Source organism: Pimephales promelas, chromosome 5 (assembly GCF_988280905.1).
Source record: "Pimephales promelas chromosome 5, fPimPro1.hap1.1, whole genome shotgun sequence".
Classification (NCBI taxonomy): Eukaryota; Metazoa; Chordata; class Actinopteri; order Cypriniformes; family Leuciscidae; genus Pimephales; species Pimephales promelas.
In genome coordinates, this window is record NC_142773.1 from 33,828,791 (window position 1) to 33,848,337 (window position 19,547).

At 39.3% G+C, this 19,547-nt stretch overlaps 1 protein-coding gene across 5 annotated transcripts in view; it reads left to right on the forward strand.

The window, feature by feature from the left end:
* dpydb (dihydropyrimidine dehydrogenase b) overlaps positions 1–19,547 on the forward strand; it is a 113,725-nt gene that overhangs the window by 43,326 nt on the left and 50,852 nt on the right. For all 5 annotated transcript variants that reach the window (XM_089131357.1, XM_089131358.1, XM_089131359.1 and 2 more), the window contains 4 exons: positions 105–274; positions 3,724–3,934; positions 10,458–10,642; positions 11,787–12,002. In XM_089131357.1, the coding sequence (XP_088987483.1) occupies positions 105–274; positions 3,724–3,934; positions 10,458–10,642; positions 11,787–12,002 (782 nt within the window). The remainder of the gene's footprint in view (positions 1–104; positions 275–3,723; positions 3,935–10,457; positions 10,643–11,786; positions 12,003–19,547) is intronic.

The window sequence follows — 19,547 nt, forward strand, 5'->3', positions numbered from 1 at the left end:
GTGGTCAAACTGTTAGTGCCATCTGGTATTTGTCTCTGTGCACTGAATTTTACTTACAATTTGTGTTGTTTGTTGTCTTTTTCTGTGGCACATGTTTTTTGCAGGCATGTGTAATTGCCGTTCGCAGCTGCCAAAGCTACATGGGAATGTGATAGTCCTAGGCGCAGGAGACACAGCGTTTGACTGCGCCACCTCTGCTCTCCGCTGCGGAGCTAGACGAGTCTTTGTGGTGTTTAGAAAGGGATTTACCAACATCCGTGCTGTTCCAGAAGAGGTAAAAAAAAAAAAAAAAATCAGTTCAGCAGCACCTGCAGCCAGTGATAAATTCCTATTGAATGAACATCTGTATACCCCACGTCCTTAAGAAGACATTTTCTCTTTTTGTCTTCTTAAATTACATTTTGTGTGGATTTTGACACGTTATTTTATGGGGGATGGGGTGTGGGATCGTTCACTAGAATTCTCTCCATCTCTACTGCTGACTGAGATGACAAGTAAATAGATAAACTGACAGTACCTCTACAGAAAGAAATATTCTTTGTTTGAAATTATTTTTTGCTTGTATTTTTATACTTGTATTGTTATTTTGCTTAATTTATTTTGGTACTGCTCGTGGACAGAAATTATACAGCTCACCTTCAAATTATCTTGTGCTGCACCTGACAGACTGCTGCATAAAACCCTTAAATAACAACAAAAAATATATACAGTATATTCCCAAATGGATGTGATGTATTTAAGGGATTTTCTCTTAACAAAATGAGTGAATTTATATTCATTATCCAGTTTTCTCCCAAAACTCAATTGAGAACATAGCCCAGTTTCAAAAGCTATTGTCTCATTATTACTGATATTTTGCAAAATTCTATCTGTAATGTGTAAATTTTACATTACATATCAATCATTTCAAATGGAACCATATCAAAGGTAACACCGCTAGCCATAGATTACACAACAGACAGTCAGAATAAAAGTGATAAAAGTCAGCGGAGAAAAATTGAATGGCCTTACTTAATGGAATAAGCTGACAGTAAAAAAGATTCAGAGTTAAATATCTTTGAGAACTGAACTAAAATCTAGTGTAAAATCTTGAATGGTCTAGTGGATCTTTGCCTGTGAATGAGCGATATGAGATAAAAATAAACATGTGAAACCATGGTTGGATTGCACACATGTTAATAGCACCTTGTCTTTATTAACATATAGAAGGCTAAAGCTTTTTTTTAAACAATTATCATATTACATGAAAACATTTTTTTTTTCAGGTACAAACAACTAAAATTACATATACAATAAACAAATGTTCAGAATGTTTATATGTAGCTACCTTAAAACATGGTGTCTTGGTACCTTAAAACTGAATTATGGTGTATTGTGAGGCATTGTAATGCATTCAATGCATTTCGATATGTGTGAAGTATTACATAAATGCAATAAACTACTATTGCAGTTAAATGGTGGTAGAAAAAATGTGTGTGTAGCGAAAAATTCTCAATACATGTGTGCACTGTCATGACTTGAACAGAATTCTTTGGGTTCAGATGCGATATAGTCTTTCACTTTATTCTAAACAGTTTTTGAATAGCATTTTAATTAAAGTCTCACCTTTCTCCAGTTTGTATTGTATACAATGTAGGCTATATGTATACTGTACCTGATATCTAGGTTAGGTAGTGTAAAACACAATAGGCTAGATTATGAGGTATTTTTTAATTGGTATTACCATTGGAAAGACTTTCCGATCTCAAAAAGCAGAGTTGAAAAAGAAAAAGTAGAAGAGAAAAAGTAAGAGAAGTTTCTGTAAAGGTGACCATGTTGAGCTGTTACAATGGGCAGCACTTTATATAATAAGATTTATTTTTTTCTGTGGAGCTTTTTAACAAAGTAATTAAGACATATTCTTTTCTCAATGACAACTGTTGCAATGCTGCCATGGCAACAGTGTCAAGAAAGTTAAACTTAGAAATGTGTAACCACAGAAACTATTAGCTCTGCCTTTGCTGTGCGAACGTTCAAATAGGGGTGTGCTAAAGCACCGTGGCCATAAATTATAATGGAGCCATTTTTATCAAAGGGGGTTCATGTACATTTAAGGAATTAAGCTGATGCTTTTATCTAGTATGAATTATAAAAAGTGTTTTAGCTTGACGTAAAGTACCATTGTGATCAACAGATGGTTGGCATGCAGTTTAGAACATTATCTGCTAGGGAAAAAACAATATTTGTGTACACATACAAATGCTTACTGGTACAAATAAAGCTTACATAGATACAATAAAACCAAATGCGAATAAACAAGGCAATGCAAGGTTTCTTTTCAAAATAATAATAATAATCAGTTTGCAATGGAGTGAATTTGCAAAATGGGGTTGGTGGGGGTTGACTTGCATGCAATGTACGAATGAAAATTTTGGAACTGTTCCCTTTTAAGTAAAGGGCTGACTCTAGATATTTAGCAGGATGAATCTGTGTGACTTGTCTTTGGTTGGTTTATGTGGTGCAAATGACAGGTTGTTGTCCAGTGTGACATCAGAGTTCATGGCTTTCTGTGTCGGTGAGAGTTGTTTATTGAAATGACAAGGTCTTGGCAAGGGTAGTTTTTAGATGGGATGCACAGAAGCTTGTTTTTGATAAATATAACTTCAGAAGACAGCTGTTCATCTAGTTAGAAATGTTCACCAGACATGAGTTGTTTTGAGAGGTACTTGCTTATCAGATGGTGGCTAAGTGAGAAATAATGTAATATCAGTTCAATAAGTATGATGGATAAAGTCAGGGGAGGTGATTTTAACTGCATAACAGTTTTGTGTACAGGGAGAACAGAATTGGTCTGAATACTAAACCCTGTTGAACTCCAATGGGTGTGGAGATGAAGTTAATCCTTTCCATTATATCTTGTAGGTTATTTTCTAATTCAATCACTGTGATTAGGGCTGTTTTTGTTTAGTGTGCCATTTTAAAACTAATTTTCAATCAATTAAGTTGTTCTTGCAGGTGTAGCCTGAGATACACTTGAACAGAGCACACTCTGTGGTTTTACAGTGGTTTCGCTACAGTGGTTTATTTTATTAATTTTTATTTTTTCCCACTGCTGGTAATTATCCCATCAGTTGAGAACCACTGCTATTCAGTAAAGATACCCATAACCTGCCAGATGTCCATGGCCACAAGCCAGTGTGAAGATGACCTAAATATATATATATATTTTTTACCTGAATGTTGACCTGAAGTTGGGAGAGTGTTAAGATGAAGAAAAGCAGGTTCGAAGAGGGGGTCAAAAGTGCAGGTGGAAGGGTTTTTGCTCTAAACGGTTGTGAACCTGGCAAATGGTTTATATCGCAGTGTTTTATTTGAGTAGATTCTTTAGGCTAAAGAAATTATGCAGTGGTACACATACCAAGAGATAGACTGGAAGGAGTAGGAGAAGCGAGTGGGTGAAGAAGTAAGTGGAAGATGCAGAAATGCTTTGTAGACTGTTTGGGTCTCCAAAAAGTAAATGGCACAGTACAGTAAAATGGTAATGCTGTCTGTAAGCAGGCTTAGGAAGATGTTTAGGTGTTCAGTGAAGTTTTCTAGGAGTCATGCTTTTAGCCAATACTTCAACTTCACTGTCATGACCACATTCTAAAGATGAATGCGTAAAGTTCTCTTCACTCTGTTTTAAAGCATTTCCAGGTTAGCAATTAGGATTACATGCTTCTCATTCGATTTCTGTTTTTTAAGATGGAGGTGGCCAAAGAGGAAAAGTGTGAGTTCCTGCCATTCCTGTGCCCTTGTGAGGTAATCAAGAAAAATGGGCATGTCGTAGGCCTGCGGTTCTGCCGCACAGAGCAGCGAGATGATGGCACCTGGATTGTGGATGAGGAGCAAATTGTCCATCTGAAAGCAGACTTCATCATCAGCGCATTTGGCTCCATACTGAACGATCCAGCAGGTGAGCTTCAGAAAGGACAATTGAAGAGTTCAGATGCAAAAGCCTCTAAATGCCATTTGTAATGTTCTTCTTTAATGATGATTTTTATCAAACTTGTATATTTAAGTTCAGTAATTTCACTTAAATAACAATTAATAGGTAATTATCATTGCCATTTAAGTGAAATCACTGAACTTAAATATACAAGCTTGATAAAAATGACCATTCTAGAAGAAAATTTCAAATGGCACTTAGAGGCTTTTGCATCTGAACTCTTCAATTGCTGTAGTTGGTTTTAATGAGCTTACATTTATATGGGTTTATTATTGTGTTCAACTCCTTTTTGAAGTTAAATATGTTGTATGCAGTAAGAAACAATGCTTTTATTTGTTTACCAGATAATGTAGTTTGAAGGTAACCAAATGAATGATTCCATTCACATTATTTTGTGCTGCACACTTGGCCAGTTTCTTGTGTAGTTTAAAAGAGCAAATGTTGGTGTACTTGTGTTCCATGTGAAAGATTTCCCCAGCGAGCCATCACAAAATCTAGACTGTTCTCTCGTCAATAAGCATTCAGCACCGCCCCACTTATCTTTCCTTAGCAGATTTTAGTAGCCACAGTGTGATAACCATCACTCTGAGGGAGAGGCAGGTGATGATAAGACCCTTAAAACGAGAGCCTTGTTTCATTATGGGAATCCTTTATCAATCCACCATCGCAAATACAACCTTATTTCAGTAGGTTAGCCAAAAACATCAACCACACATTCACATATTATGTCTGGATCACAAATGTTGTGCTTTTTGACTATATATTTAATTTTAGATATTTTTTCATCTTTATTATTACCTATTTTATTACATTTTTTACAGTTGTTTCTTTTTTTACATTTGTTGTTTCTATATTTTCTCTATGAATTATATACCATATATATATATGTAACATAATTTGAGTGAAAAGTTTAATTGAAAAATGACCATAAGTATCTGGCTTGTCCCCATTTTGCTTTACGGATCCAAAGACTTTAAATGGAGGCAATAACATCTGATCAATACAAAGAGACACATTATCAGTGTCACAAATTCCTCAGACTTTTTATTTGTCGGCACACATTCATCCAGCTATTTTTCACCTCCTCGTGTTTTTTTTTTTTTTTTACTTAGCGTTTTGTTGTCCCAATGTTGTTGCTCTCTGGCGAACCTGTCATCCATCCTAAACACTGTAATGTCTCTGAGCGGAGAGTCGTTTCATCACCGTCTTGAAGCTCAGAGATAGCGAGCTTATAAATGCCACTCACTCCCTGCACCTTGCCCAAGATATGAATTACTTATCCACTTCAATGGCCGGTGGAGCCGACAGAAGAGGTTTGCGTTGCAGCGTTAGAGAAAAGCTGAGATAGCAAGAAATTCACCCCCTGCAATCTTGGGTGGGCAAGCTGGTCTGTGATTAGGTCACCACTGGCCAGCGGGATGAGCAGCTGACTGGCTACTTTTACCACCGCGGAGCCCATGAAGCATGACGTTGTTTGTATTCTGGCTTCTAGGTCTCAGAACAATGCAGTTTTGAGACATACAATTATGTAGTTCAACAAAAAACGAAATCCTGTCATAATTTTCTTTCCTTACAAACCTTTATGATGTTGTGGAACTCAAAATGTGATTTTTTTTTGTGTGTAGTTATTGTTAACCAAAGCTAATACTATTAAATGTTTTTTTTTCCTTTAATTGAAAAATTATTTATGAAAAAATTTAACTTTTTGCCTTTGTAATGTTGGAAATGTTGCCTTTGTACCTAACCTAAATAAAACAAGTTCAAATACTAAAATTACTAAAACTAAAACTGAAATCAATTAAAGCTAAATAGAAATATAAAAATTTTAAACTTACAAAAGCTTAAAATAAAATATTTAAATTAAATTAAATTAAATTAAAGTTTATATATATATATATAATATATATGAAGAGTTCAGATGCAAAAGCCTCTAAGTGCCATTTGAAATTTTCTTCTAGAATGATCATTTTTATCAAGCTTGTATATTTAAGTTCAGTAATTTCACTTAAATGGCAATCATGATTACCTATTAATTGTTATTTAAGTGAAATTACTGAACTTCAATATACAAGTTTGATAAAAATCATCATTCAAGAAGAAAATTTCAAATGGCATTTAGAGGCTTTTGCATCTGAACTCTTCATATATATATATATATATATATATATATATATATATATATTAACAATATTACTAAAACAACTCTGGCACATTCTGAAATTTCACTTATTATTAATTTATTATTTTTCCTCTCCAGTGAACTGTTTACTCAAATCAGGTTGTTGCATATGAGACCGCTTCAGTATTGGCTACAGACTCGAGCCTTGAGATGGGCATTGTGTAGCGGCACACATTGCATGATCATCAAGCCGATTTGCCGTCTCTTATTGAGCCCTTGGACAGACCTTGTATTTCTATGGAAAGGGGTTCCCCTAGAAAAAGTTTCCATGGGAGTTGTTGTCCAAGACATGCTGGGGTGCCTTGTGCAATGGTCACGCAGCATTGGGCTCTTGGATAGGACCTCAACTACAGTGGAACATCAATGACATAAAGTTGCTGGTGATATTGCTGGCCCTGTTGAGATTTTGACCATTGATCCAAGACAAGCATATGTTGGTCTGAACGGATGGACTAAACTGACAGCGGCAGTCTGAAGTCGCTGTGGGCCACTCACATCCCAGGTAAACTCAATAGCGCAGCAGATGAGCTCTCACAACAAGTGACCAGGGGTCCAGCTGATTTGGAGTAAATTCAGCGAAGCTGAACCATTGCTTGCTGTGGTATTCCCTCACCAAGCCCCCTTCTGCATGGACATGCTGGAACACAGCTGAGCTAATATGCATTTTCCCCAATGAGCCTGATTGGCCAGATGGTTTGCAAAGTCAGGGAGGATGGAGAACAGGTCTTGTTGGTTGCACCTTACAAGCCCTTGTGGACTTGGTTCTTGGTGTTCATGTTCCTTACGAAAGTTTCTCCTTAGTGAATTCCCCTGAGGAAGGATCTCCTTTTTCAGGGACTGGGCACAATTTGACAACTACACCCACCATCTTGAATCTCCACTTCTGGGCCATGGATGGGACGTGGTAGACCTGGCATATCACCAGTGGTGATAAATACTATCACTCAAGACAAAGCCAGGAGTGCCGGGCTATGAGACGGTTATCTGCTTTTAAGTGTAGTCTGTTTGCAAACTGGTGTTCTTCCAGAGGGTAAGACCCACAAAGATTCACACTTGGTCAGTGCTTTCCTTCCTACCTTTTTACCTTGCAAGTGTATGTGGCCGCCGCACTGGCACATCATGAATCAGATTTTCTTGTGCCAGCGCGCAGGAGGAAGAAACGCTCCTGTTAGAGAGAGCTCTCACCCCTAAGGGGTACGACTCACTCTGGGTTTGGTACACCAAGATGATGGCCTCTACTATCCAGTGGGCCAACTTCTGCTTAGAGACAGCCTTTCCCTTCTGCTAGCCTCCATAACAGACAAAGAGCTGGTCTGAGGCTGAAGCTCTGCCTGAAGCTCTGTGTTCGGTTCACATATAGGCGCAAAGTGCGAACGGGACAGAGCAAAGCAAGGGCTGAGTCTGCCTCCTCCGAGGGCAGCACTTGCAGGTTCACCACCTTGCCCCTGAAAGGAGTGGTGAACCTTGGGCACGTATCCGGGCCTGGGTCTCAGGATAATTTGAGAGTTGGCCGGTCTGAATTCCAGGCACGATTTGTAGACTGAGAATGCCTGCAGGTCCCCTACCCTCTTCACAGAAGCCAGTGCAGTCAGGAGATATTAACCCTCTTGTGTCGGAGTTGTTTTCTGGGCCCTGGAGGTGTTTTGACATGCCCTGACATTTGTGCTTATTTATGTTACTTGTAACATTTCCATGACTTAAGTCTGATTATACTGTATTCAGCACAAACTCTGCTAAAATAATATGTGAGCAGCATGTATGAAAAAGTATGTTCCTTTTCATTGTCATTTCCAAGCTGTTTGCTTTTTCAGTTTACCATGTTCATGACAGTGAATGTTTAAGTCAGTAGGACTTGGACAACTATCAGAAGCAACTAGGGCTGCAATATTTGGGGGGAAAAATCTACTTGTGGCATGAAACGGAAGTTACAATTGTATTTCCTTCCCTATTGTGACGTATATGCAAATTAAACGGCTGTAACAAGAAAAAAATGTAGGGTGGAATTGATTGGATGGTTGTAGTTTGATATTGCTCTGATGTCATGTGAATAACAGGTTGTCCATTGTGTACATATAATGATGTGCACAGATAAATCATTTATAATAAGCACTAATATTACATACACAAATAAGAATTGTCAATGTGGATTTCCTTGTGACTTTAATTCATATGTGTGCATTTTCAGTAATGCATCCTGTTCCCCCCCTTTCATCCATCCAAAGTGGCTTTGTGTCTACTAAGCTGTTGCATTTCTTTATGTCAGCGTCTCTCCTGCCTATGTTTCACACAGCATTCCATCTTCTAATGGAGCTTAGCAATGACTAGTTGTATGAGAAGTTTCTCTGGAGAGTACTACTGGATTCTGAGAGGAGGCCATTTCATTTAAAGGGAAGATCTCAGGAGTCTCTTAGATTTGTCACACTCCACAGCCTGCATGTGTGTGCATGAGACAGAGAGGGGGGTTGGGGGAGGAGGGAAACAAACAGAGGGTGTGAGGATGTTTTTTTGTTTTTTTTTTTCTGAAAGTGATGAGGCCGGCAGTCTTCATGATCACTGGAGCGTCAGGCGAGGAGAGCTGACGGGGGGACTAGGGGATTGGTCTTGAAAAAGAAAAGGGAAAATATACTCAACAATAACAGCCACAGCAAAGCATCAACAGGGCCGTCAGGGTTACAAATTCCTCTGCCTGTCTCATGCAGGAATCCAGAGGGACTGTCATTTCTTTCTCCATCAAAGACATGTCTTCATTTTTCAGCTTAAAATATATCCAGCACTCACTAAGTGAACAGTTATGTGTCCTCAGTGGCACTAAAAATTATTTGGGCACTTACAGAGCCCAGACAACTGAAATCAAAGTTTTGTGGCTTTTAAATCGACGTCTAATTGAGCGTCAGCATCAGTTCTGGCAGGCCAAGTAGTCAAGATGCTGCTAACGAATCGGCCGACAACACGGTCTCATCGGCGATCTGCTGTTCATCTCCCCTCGCTGCTAATGACTACGCTTAAATCAGGGCGCCCTATTTAAGCAGATTTCATTTCGCTCCTAACTGCTCGCCCCTGCAACCCACCTCCTCCCCAGCTCCTCCTTGTCATGTATAACATGGCATTTGCTTTTCTGTCATCGTTGCTGCTCTGTTCAAATAGGGGGATAGTTCTGCTCTCCCAGGACTAAACTGTGAGCATTCCTTAATGCTGCTGCTGCTGTCCCTGAACAGAGCCATAGGTCTTCATATCGGCTGGAGGAGAGGCTACATCGCGTCCTTCGCCAGTACCCGAGGTGGGGGACAGGGACCCGGCTCAGAAGGCCTGGAGGCTGCCTGAAACAGGGTCTGAGTGTGATGCATGACACTTACCTGTCTCCCCGAGATGTCCAGGGATGCGTGAGAAGGCTGATGACCGGGTCCTCGAACTGCACCCAGCTGCCGTGCTGGCAAACTCAGTGGGGACTGAGGGGTGCAAGGCTTTCCTGGTCGCACACCGCCAGACTTGCCCTCTTGGGCCCCAGGAGCAGAGGAATTTGCTCTTTCTTTGAAATGTGGGTACCGCTTGCTCCACTTCTTTTGGGAGCAGCAGTGGAACGGACACTAAAACAAACAAAGACTCCACCCAGTCCTCAATCGGGCGGAGGGAGTGCAATGGGTTATCAACTCCAAGAGCATCCTCCTCCATCCCTGAGTGGCCCACTCCGGAATGCTTTCGCTTGCCACCTGGCTTGGCAGCGGCCGGAGTGGGCTGGGCATCCCTACTGCGGCCGGCTCCATGCTGAGGCCTGGCTGGAGGCTACTGCGTATGCCCAGCGGGAGCGGCGGCAGGGGAACACCCTCGGTGATGAGCAGGTGGAGGAACTGCCACTGGCAGCGGGGTGGAGGCTGCCGACTGGTGGAGGCAGCCGGCAGGGTGGAGATGTCGACTACGTCTGACGCTTTTGACTGAAAGTGAACTACATACATCCATTAAAAAGACCTTGCGTGTGTCTGAAAGCAAAGGGTTGGAAAGCAACAGTGCGTCGTATAAATCTTTTGTGAAGGCAGCAAAAATATATCCTTTGTTGCCTAAAATATATATATATATATATATATATATATATATATATATATATATAAATGTCTATAAATGTTCTTGCTCACTGAAAGTAATGATTACTTTAAAAATAATAAAATCCTATTGCCTAAACTTTTGAACAGTTGAGAATTTATTTATTTATTTTAAATACCTAAGTGTGCCTTTCCTTTACATTGAAAACTTAATGAAAATGTATAGTTTGCATCTCTCTACCTACTCTGATCTTTGCAACATTGTATGCTGGAACAGTGAAGAAGGCCCTGGAACCAGTTAAGCTGAGCGGATGGGGGACACCTAAGGTGAACTACGAAACCATGCAAACCAGTGAACCCTGGGTGTTTGCCGGCGGAGATATCGCCGGCTTGGCCAACACCACCGTGGAGTCTGTCAACGATGGCAAACAAGCTTCCTGGCACATCCACAAGTACATCCAGGTGGGCTCTCCACTCAATAAGCCAATCCATCTCATTCTTCATTTGGACGTCTTACACAACATACTTAGTGTTTGGCCACAGTTGTGTAGCTCTGAGAGCCTGCTTCACATTATGTGTCAGTGCCAGCAATTTTCAGTATTAGCGTAGCACTCAAAGTTTTACGCTCAATGTTTTTATAGCGAGGGCATTATTCCACAGGGACTGCTTTTTGGCTTCAACACTCAAACAGTAGAAGTTTATTCCTTAGTTTTCCTAGAAGAAGACTATTTTCTGAGATTTTGCACATTGACCTAAGTAGCAGCATAAAGAGAAGGTTCATGCAGAGGTTAATCGGTAATGTAACTGTGGCCAGAGGAAGTCACGTTGGAGTGTTTGTTTGGCAAATCCCCTCCTCCTCTCCAAAACCATTCTGTAATTTTGGACTACAGAGAAAGAGCTGTTCAAATATTTGCTAATGGGTTCAGCGGTTCAAGATCACGTAAATCATTGGAAGATGAGATCACATTTTGTTGTGGGTGTTGTGTTTAAATTTTGGTTTTAGTGCTTTGTATATGGATCTTCAGTGGAATGAGATGTTCTCTTTGTCTGGGTTTTTAGCTTGCAAAAAATGCATTTTCTTTTCTTTTTTTCTTTTTCTTTTCTTTTGCTAGTAGGTAATACGTGAGGCAGTTGTAACACAATAAATTTCCTGTCACAAACAAACTAGAGTGATGACACTCAGTACAGGCTGTCCAAGTCTCCCTGCCTTAGTGACAACTTGTGAGATATTGTCAACAACAACAACAAAAAATGTGGTGTGAAAGTTGAATTTTTTATTAATAATTATTATATATTACTATTATTATTATTATTAATAATAATAATAATATGTGTGTTATTGAATGCAGTAACTAGCTGAATGCTGTTTTTGACTCATTGCTGTATATATATAAACAGAAGCATGCATTTCAACCCAAATATAATTGTAATTTAGAACATTCCTGTAAACACATACATTCTAAAAGAACCATATTAATGGAAAAAACTGTTCAGTAGTATTATTTATTATTAAAGATATGCTATTATTCCCTTGGGATGACAATTCTTTTTTTATGTAACCATGTGTTTATTTTTTTGTTTGTGTTTGTGTGTGTTTTCTCTGCAGTCCCTTCATGGTAACACAGTAAGCACCACTCCTAAACTGCCCTTGTTCCACTGCGCGATCGATACAGTGGACATCAGTGTGGAGATGTGCGGGATTAAGTTTCCTAACCCGTTTGGGCTGGCCAGCGCTCCACCCACAACCAGTGCCGCCATGATCCGCCGGGCCTTCGAGCAGGGCTGGGGCTTTGCCCTCACCAAGACCTTTGGCCTGGACAAGGTATATTTACAGAACACAGAAAATCAACATGGAGAATGCCATAGGCTCCACATTCACTCGTGGTAGGATTTGGGTGGTATGTTTGTGTGGGAAGCGCACACTGCATTGCAAAGTATCAGCAGAGCAGAGTCTTTTGTACAACATCATGAAAACCGAAACCTTGGCAAAAATCCATGAAAGGTCATAAGCATATGAAAGCACCAGCACTGGGCACTGCTAACAATAATGCAAGTCTTTCCAGCTTGTGAAACAGCTCACTGACACACACTCATACACAAAAGGACACGCTAACACCAGCAATAATGAGCCACATTCTGGTGCCTTCAAAAAAACACACACACACAAAAAAAAAACACTGGAAAACCAACAACCCTCCCATTAGGCAGCCATGCATCTGCCTTGTTAGCAGTGCAACATTTGTTCTTGACAGGAGGTAAAAAAAAAAGAAAGAATCAGGCATGAGTTGTTTATTGAACTCCAGCAGAAAATCTTTTTGTTTTAATTTACTTTCTAATTCAAGTGATGGGAAAATTAATCGGTAACATCTGTTTGTTCTGGGCTTACTGGCAGTCCTTGATTAGTGGAGCTAGAAATGGAAATAGAATTTAAAAAGAAAGAAGAAGAGAGGCAGAGGTTTGAGTCCTATCAGATGTCACCATGGCAACGGTGAGGTGTCTGCGCAGCTCTTCGAACAGAGCGCCAATTTTACAAAGAATTTCAGAAAGCAAATGATAATAATAATTCGTTACATTTTTATAGCGCTTTTTTTATAAGCGTTTTACATATGGAATGGGAGAATCTCCTCAACCACCACTAATGTGCTGCATCTACCTGGATGAAGTGATAGCAGCCATATTGCGCCAAAATGGACAGGAGACTGAAGGTGTGTCCCAATGCACGTATATGCACTATTCTGTTTTTTTTTTTTTTTTTTTGTATAAATAGTGCAAGTAGTGTGCAGTTTCCTTATAGAAAAAGTAGTCTTTAAATAAAAAATGATGCACTTAATTTAACCTGAAAAAAAAAAAAAATGAAATGTGTAATGTTGGGTACTTCATGTACTCAACTGTCACAGCTTTAATTACACAACGGAAGGGGAGGGGCTATCAGACTCTGATGGCATAATAACCATATCAGATTCATATATTACACAGATATGCATAGTGCATAAGTACATAGTGTATGGTGAGTCATTTGGGATGCAAAGAGAGGTGAAGCCAATCAGTATAAATGGGGTTGATTAGGAAGCTATGATGATAGACAGAGGCCAATGGACAAATTTGTCCAGGGTACCGGAGTCACACCCCTTCTCTTTTTCAAAGTACATGGAATTTATGACACTACTGGGGTGTAAGGACCCACACAGACCTGGCTTCACTAGCACCTCTTCCAGCAGTTTTCCCAAGAGGTCTCCCATGATTTGCCCTTTAATGATTTTAAAGTCTCTGAACAAAGCAAGTAAAATGGAATGATTTTTAAAAAGTATTATGTTAGGTTGAATTCCGTAATAGACCGTAATCTATAAGTTAAAAGAGTAGTTCACTTTTGAAAAAAACTTTTGCTTATAGTTTACTCATTTTTGCCATGCTACTCTAAATTGAAACTCTTCCTAGTCTGCAATAAAATCAGTACTTATTCTCTTCCTGGAATATGATCATTCTTGTTCAGCTGTTTTTTCTGCAGAGGACTGAGACTCATGTTACATCCAACTCACCTCACTGGATACTGCGCCCATGTCAACAGCGAACCCTAGCTAATAATTCTTGGAATCTTACACTGCTGTGGCGAGATGAGGCCATATTTCAGTAAATAGAACTCATATTACTCTCCACGTGTTGACTGCACAGAAACACTCTCTCTCTCTTTCATTCTCTCTGGCAGTCAGGATTAAGAAAGCCCCTCAGTGTCAACATGTTCTCTGTGTATCCGCGCAGTGCGCTGTCATTAGAACATAGGGGACTTTTTTTGTAATATCCTGTTCTCCTGAGCCACTCTAAGATGCGACGTCCATCGAGGCCGCTCTGCATCAACAGCATCCGGACAACCCAGCCATTGTCACGATAGATATGAAAATATCCTCCTGTGCATATGTGCGCCGAATACTTAATTTACCTAGTGCTAACAGGAGCACTGAGCAAGCAGGCAGCACTTTCATTAATTATAACTAATGAGATGCATTGCATATGTAAATGTTTTCTTTTTCCCTTCTGACTCAAGATGAGAGTCCCTCGGGAATTGTCACCACAATGACTTGGAATGAGCCTCAGGAATGGCTTTGCATGACCGTTAGTGGCACTTCTCTGTTATTCCTCATCTCTGATGATCTAAGAGCCCAGTGGCCCTCAGATCCATACAAGACGGTCACATGGTCAGATCGTAGCCATCAAATGGCAAACGAGACTTGTAGAGCTGATGGGTGCTGAGATCTCTGATGTATCAGAACCTCCAGGCCCAATTAGCCTTTTAAGTCATTTCTGTGTGAGAAACTTCGCACAGTGTCATGCTCTTCCTCCATGGTGCAGGCAGGCAGCCAGGAAGTGGCATGTCTGAGCGCCGGAGGGCTAAGGGGCCATCACTCAGTCAGCGCTACGCTAATTGTACATGAGAATGAATGATGGCTGCTATTGTTCTTTTATGCGAGGTTGATTGCCTATTACTTGTGTTCTTAAGCTCACATGAGCGGGATCCTGAGCCGGCGGATCAGCTGGTTGGAGATGATGTTAATGCCGGCTGATTTTTTGATGGAGTTCGTTATGCCCCTGCAGAGTCATGATGAATTTTAAAGTTAGCGAGAAAGGAGGTGAGCCAGGTTTTCGTGTACGGAAAAATACATCTCCCTCTCGCTGACACATTCATCATAACACTGTCTGGGCTGCTCCTGACAAAGCTCCGCAGCTATACACACTTTCCTCACTACTGATTTTGTCGGTTGGTTATGGATTGGAGTGAAGTGCAGAGACGGAACTTGCTCGCTACCTGCATGAGAAATAAGCCCATCCCCTGCTGTTTAAAACACATTCAATCATTTTCGTAGCTCAGACAGGAGCTTATCATACCTAAGCCTTAAAACACACCACTCCAGGCTATGAGACTTAATCTGCAGCATAAAACTGGGATAGTAGAGCAGATGAGATCCACATCTCCTAATTAGCCTCTAATTACATAGTGTTTTGTCCAATTAAGTTAGCGTTTATAACGGTGGGTGTGAGCACATTGTGTTCTTTTTAATCTGGTCTGATTCTCTTGGCAGATATTCTCATGTAAGGTTTCATAAAACTCATACTGCTTGAATACAGTATATTCACACAATCAGTGTTTGACATTGACAACCATATCTGTCAACGGGTTTGACCAAAACATATTGCATTCACCGATGATGAATGCTGATAAGAGTAGAATTGCTAACAGGTTTGACTCAAAAGATGTGTTCAGACAGTCAGTGTTTGGAATTGACAACCGTATTTAATAACCAGTTTCTCTCTTAAAAGCTACATTCTCACAGTGTTGGGGATTTACAGTCATATTTACTAACGGTTTTTACTCCCAAAATCTACTTTCACCCAGTGTTGGGGGTTGACAAGTGTATTTATCAACAAGTCCCCCATCCCCAGCCAAAATCTACCTTCATGCAGTGTTTGGGATTGACAAAGGTATTTACTAGCAGTTTTGACATTTCAATAGTCATTTTAATAGTCACTTTAATAGTAATTTTAGTCACTTTAATAGTCCTTTTCATACAACAGTTTGCAAGAGTGTCTTGAATACTAACCAAAATGAAGCTACTCTTCTATTCGAATACTTTGATCAAATCAGAAGGTCTGATCACAATTGCCTCCGCTTTTTTTTTGGAAATAGGCTCATTTTACCTCTCCCCCAGAGTTAAACAGTTGAGTTTTACTGTTTTCAAATCCATTCAGCCGATTTTTTTTTTTATATGATATTTAGAAGAATATCAGTAACCAGACAGTTTCTGGTCTCATTGACTTCCATAGTAGGAAAAAAATATACTATGGAATTCAATGAGACCAGAAACTGTCTAGTTACTGATATTCTTCTACATATCAAAAAATCGTCTGAATACATTCGAAAACGATAAAACCCAACTGTTTAACTCTGGGGGAGTGGAAAAATGAGCCTATTTCCAAAAAAAGTGGATAATCCAAGGAAGTATATGCTTAATGCTCCCATAATGGGAGCCCTAAAAGCAGCAAACAATACCAGCCTGGCCAGGCCAGGAGCCACAACCTGCAAACCATATTTTTTTCAGCAGGGCAACTATACAATATCCCTATTTTCTGCTATTTTTCGTAACCTGAGAGTGTTTGACAGCCCTAATATTAGTGACTGACAGTAAAGAACAACCCACAACTCAATAACAAGAGCGACACCTAGTTGTCCACTATGGTTCCATTTATACAGCAGATATATAACTTGATCTCAAAATTAGTGCAATTGTTTTAGACTGTCAGTATGTTTATAGAATGCAGTAATCAGTCTCTTTCGAAACCAAACTTTGTGTGAACCTAACAATATATAGCACTCCAACCATATATAGGACTGACAACCATGTTCTGTTGATGTGTGTGAACAGAGATTTTGACATATGGCTATTATTGAGGTCAGGTACTGAGTCTGACATTGGATGATGGGTTGATTGTTCACTGTTCCAGTTTATCTCAAAGGTGTTTAGTTGGGTTCAGTTGTGGGCTTTGAGCTGGTTTGTCCATTTTTTTCACACCACAGTTAATAAAATATTTCTTTATGGCATGGCTGTGACCAATCAGAAAGCTCACATTACTCTAGAATATGGTGCACTCTTTAAGAGTTAGTTGAGTCTGAATAGAATACAGTTTTCCCGACACATTGAAAACGTTCTTGACAGGCTGTAACCCCTACAGGAGCTCCAGGTATTGTTGCAAAGTTAGGTTTGAACGCCTGTGCTCTCTCTTACTCTCTGCTAGGCCCTTATAAAAACACAGGCAGCCTACTCAGTCCCTCACGCCCATGTGGGCCAGCCGAAGCAGGCAGGAAATCAATGGTGGCTGGGGACAGACGGCTGCCGTCCTGCAATTAATGCCAATTTGTTATGTGCACGTATCTCTGCAGGGAGACATGGTGTGGGCGGAACTTTTCCGCACTGATTCAGGCACCTTGAGTACACAACTCCAGAGAAAGAGCTAGATAAAGAGTCTGTTCCCAGAGGTGAAGTTAGATGGCTTTACATTGGTAATGTCTGCATGAATATGAATGATTGCAATACATTATTCAGATGTTTTGGCATGTTTGTGCTGTTATTAACATACACTTTTACAAAGTGTACACCATTTTCAAAGGATTGTAAGTTGCTGCTTCTATGCTGTGAGGGAATATAGATCTTGCTGACGTCCTACATCTGACTAAGTGGCATTTTCAAAATTGGATGATGGAAATGTTAAAAACTCAGTGCATGCATTCCCTGGGATCTGAACCAATGATCTTGCTGTTTGAGCTACAGGAATATATTGAATAGCATAACATATATATCGAATTTGGAAACAAAAGAGCTTCTCATTTTGAAGATGTGCACATGCTCTTATGCAAGTTCAAATCGGACTTGAGTCATTTCCTATTCCCACCCCCTTATTTTACCTATTGTTTCCTGTCATTTCTTTGAATGCCACTATCTAAAGGCAAAACGTCTTCACACTACTCTGATATTTGTTGGTGAAAACAAAAATCTCATGACATAAAACAAAGAAACAAAGGGTTGAAAGTAGCTGTAGGGTTGTTGTTTTGTTTTCCCCTCATTAATATGCAGTACATGTATATCAATAAGCACTATCCTCCTTAACGTACTGCTGTTGTGTCCTTGAATCTTCTCGTTAATTCACTATCGCCTCAGGCGTTCTGTATGATAGCTGTTCACGTGTTCTTCAGATGCTGGAACGGCGTTCAGCGGTGCTGAATAGGTGTAACAGTGCCAAAGCCTTCATTAATTGACATATAGCATGGAAAATAAAAGATTTTCTTAAAAACTTCACACTGAGGTAGCAGGTGTGTGCAAGAGCAAAACCTGTGTGGGGGATGTTCACATGTTGCGGTTAATTTTATGTTTGTTAAATGCAGGTGTCGAGTGTGGGAAGTTTGAGTTTCATCATGACAGAAGACAAAGCTTCGTAGTGACTTTTTAATCAGTGTGTGTGAAGAGTGGGAGTTTTGAGCCTTAACTTTTTCATTTCATACTTTGTTGCAAAGATATTTTTATAAGATGTAAATCACGTACACTCACCTTTTTGAGGTCTAAGAGTTAAGACTTAATTTTTCTCTACACCGCTTGAAGCTCTGGCTTATTAACAGAACGCTAAATAAAATAAGCACCACGTGTTTTATTTTTTTCCAAAGAGAAATAAAAAAAAGATGAAAGTTATCAATTCATGTTTAATTAAATATATATATACATTTGAAAATGAAAGTTCTGTCAGTGTTTACTCACCCTAATGTCATTTCTAACTTGTGTGATTTACTTTCTTCCGTGTAACACAAAAGTTTAGACTGATAGGTTTGTGTGCGGAACAGACTGAAATTGAATTCACTGAGAATGTTACCTTGAAAATCTTCCTTGCCAGTCGTAGTCTCACCATTCACTTTCATTGTTCAGGGCTCAGCTATGAGGTTTATCTGTGAATTCTGTGTGTCACCTTTAATTATTGGCTAACATAGATGAAACTGAAAGAATGATTCCTGATAGTATTGGTAGCATCAGTAAGAAAGGGTTGAAAATTATAAACAAATCAATTACAGTTTTGCCATCATTTTCCTGCAAAAAATCTTTGGCTGTATTGGACTTTCATGTATAATTAGAATAACTATTTCAGCTATTATTGCTAGTTTTCTTTTGTAAATATTGTTTTTTTTATTAATAAATGTATTTGAGTGAAAATGTATATGGCACAATATTTTAATAATATTAAATGACATTTTTTTTACAATATTAAATGATTATTAATGTAAATATAAAATAAAATAAATATATTGATAAATAAATATATACATAAGTATTATACTTTGCTTGTAGAAAAATGTTTTGCCAGTATTTTTTTCTTTTTTTTCTCTTGTTGTATGGAACAAAGCAGCTCGAACATTCAGCTAAATAATTTCAGTTGCGTTTTCATAAAAAGAAAGAACCTATGCTTTTCTGAAGACATCATTTTTTGGGTGAAGTATTAGGCTACTCGTAATAATAGCACAAATACAGTATTTATATATCCTTAGTGCTAAGTCTACAAAACACCTTTGGACTGCTTTTCTCTGCTAAATGTTGGTTTTATATAGGCCTTGGAAAATATTTCAGACAAGCAGCATTCATCATTTTCTTAGAGGCTTTTAATGACTGAGATCTTTGCTTGTTGTTGTACTTTCTCATCATTGTGTCCTTAGTGCTGTTCAATGACTTCCTACATTAATGACACTCAGTTATACCATTGAAATCTGCTCTGAAACGTGTACCGAGTGTATATCTTTTCATTAGCGAGATGTGACACGCCATCTGTGATGTTCAGAAACCTA